This window comes from Emiliania huxleyi (genome assembly GCF_000372725.1).
Source record: "Emiliania huxleyi CCMP1516 unplaced genomic scaffold EMIHUscaffold_11105, whole genome shotgun sequence".
NCBI classification, from domain to species: domain Eukaryota; phylum Haptophyta; order Isochrysidales; family Noelaerhabdaceae; genus Emiliania; species Emiliania huxleyi.
Genome location: NW_005201726.1, coordinates 1 through 1,045, shown reverse-complemented (window position 1 = coordinate 1,045; position 1,045 = coordinate 1). Strand labels below are relative to the sequence as shown.

The following is a 1,045-nucleotide window of genomic DNA, read 5'->3' as shown; positions in this document are numbered from 1 at the left end:
GCGCCGGCGGAGACGGTGTCGCCGGAGTCGGTGTCCGCGCCATTGTCGGCGGCGGGCTTGGCGGCGGCGGTGACGACGCCGGCGACGATGGAGGCGGCGCCGATGGCGGCGGCCGCGACGGTGGCGGTGGGCTCGGTGGGGGCGGTGACGGAGGCGGCGGCCCTGGCGGTGGCGGTGACGGCGATGGCGGAGAGGGGGCCGGCGGTGAGGGCGGCGGCGGGGAGGGCGGCGGTGGTGACGGCGGCGGCGGAGATGGTGGCGGCGGGCTGGGCGGCGGCGGGCTGGGCGGCGGTGGCGACGGCGGCGGTGAGGGAGGCGGCGGCGAGGGCGGCGGTGGTGACGGCGGCGGCGGAGATGGTGGCGGCGGGCTCGGTGGCGGCGGGCTCGGCGGCGGCGGGCTTGGCGGCGGCGGTGACGGCGGCGGCGGCGATGGAGGCGGCGGCGACGGCGGCGGCGGGGACGGTGGCGGTGGGCTCGGTGGGGGCGGTGACGGAGGCGGCGGGCTCGGCGGTGGCGGTGACGGCGGTGGCGGAGAGGGGGGCGGCGGTGAGGGCGGCGGCGGGGACGGCGGCGGTGGGGAGGGCGGCGGCGGGGACGGCGGCGGCGGGCTCGGTGGCGGCGGGCTGGGCGGCGGCGGGCTGGGCGGCGGCGGCGACGGCGGCGGTGAGGGCGGCGGCGGCGAGGGCGGCGGTGGTGACGGCGGCGGCGGAGATGGTGGCGGCGGGCTCGGTGGCGGCGGGGACGGCGGCGGCGGGGAGGGCGGCGGCGGCGACGGCGGCGGCGGCGAGGGAGGCGGCGGCGACGGCGGCGGCGGCGACGGTGGCGGTGGGCTCGGCGGGGGCGGTGACGGAGGCGGCGGGCTCGGCGGTGGCGGTGACGGCGGTGGCGGAGAGGGCGGCGGCGGTGAGGGCGGCGGCGGCGAGGGCGGCGGTGGTGACGGCGGCGGCGGAGATGGTGGCGGCGGGCTCGGTGGCGGCGGGCTGGGCGGCGGCCGCGAGGGCGGCGGCGGTGACGGCGGCGGCGGCGATGGTGGCGGCGGCGAGGG

General features: G+C 85.4%; 1 protein-coding gene across 1 annotated transcript; it reads left to right on the top strand.

The window, feature by feature from the left end:
- Nucleotides 1-87: 87 nt before the first annotated feature.
- EMIHUDRAFT_125634 (hypothetical protein) lies at nt 88-1,029 on the top strand (the record flags this gene model as incomplete). Its single annotated transcript, XM_005791530.1, has 1 exon — nt 88-1,029. A coding segment is annotated over one exon (942 nt), but the record flags the coding sequence as incomplete, so codon positions are not given.
- Nucleotides 1,030-1,045: the final 16 nt, after the last annotated feature.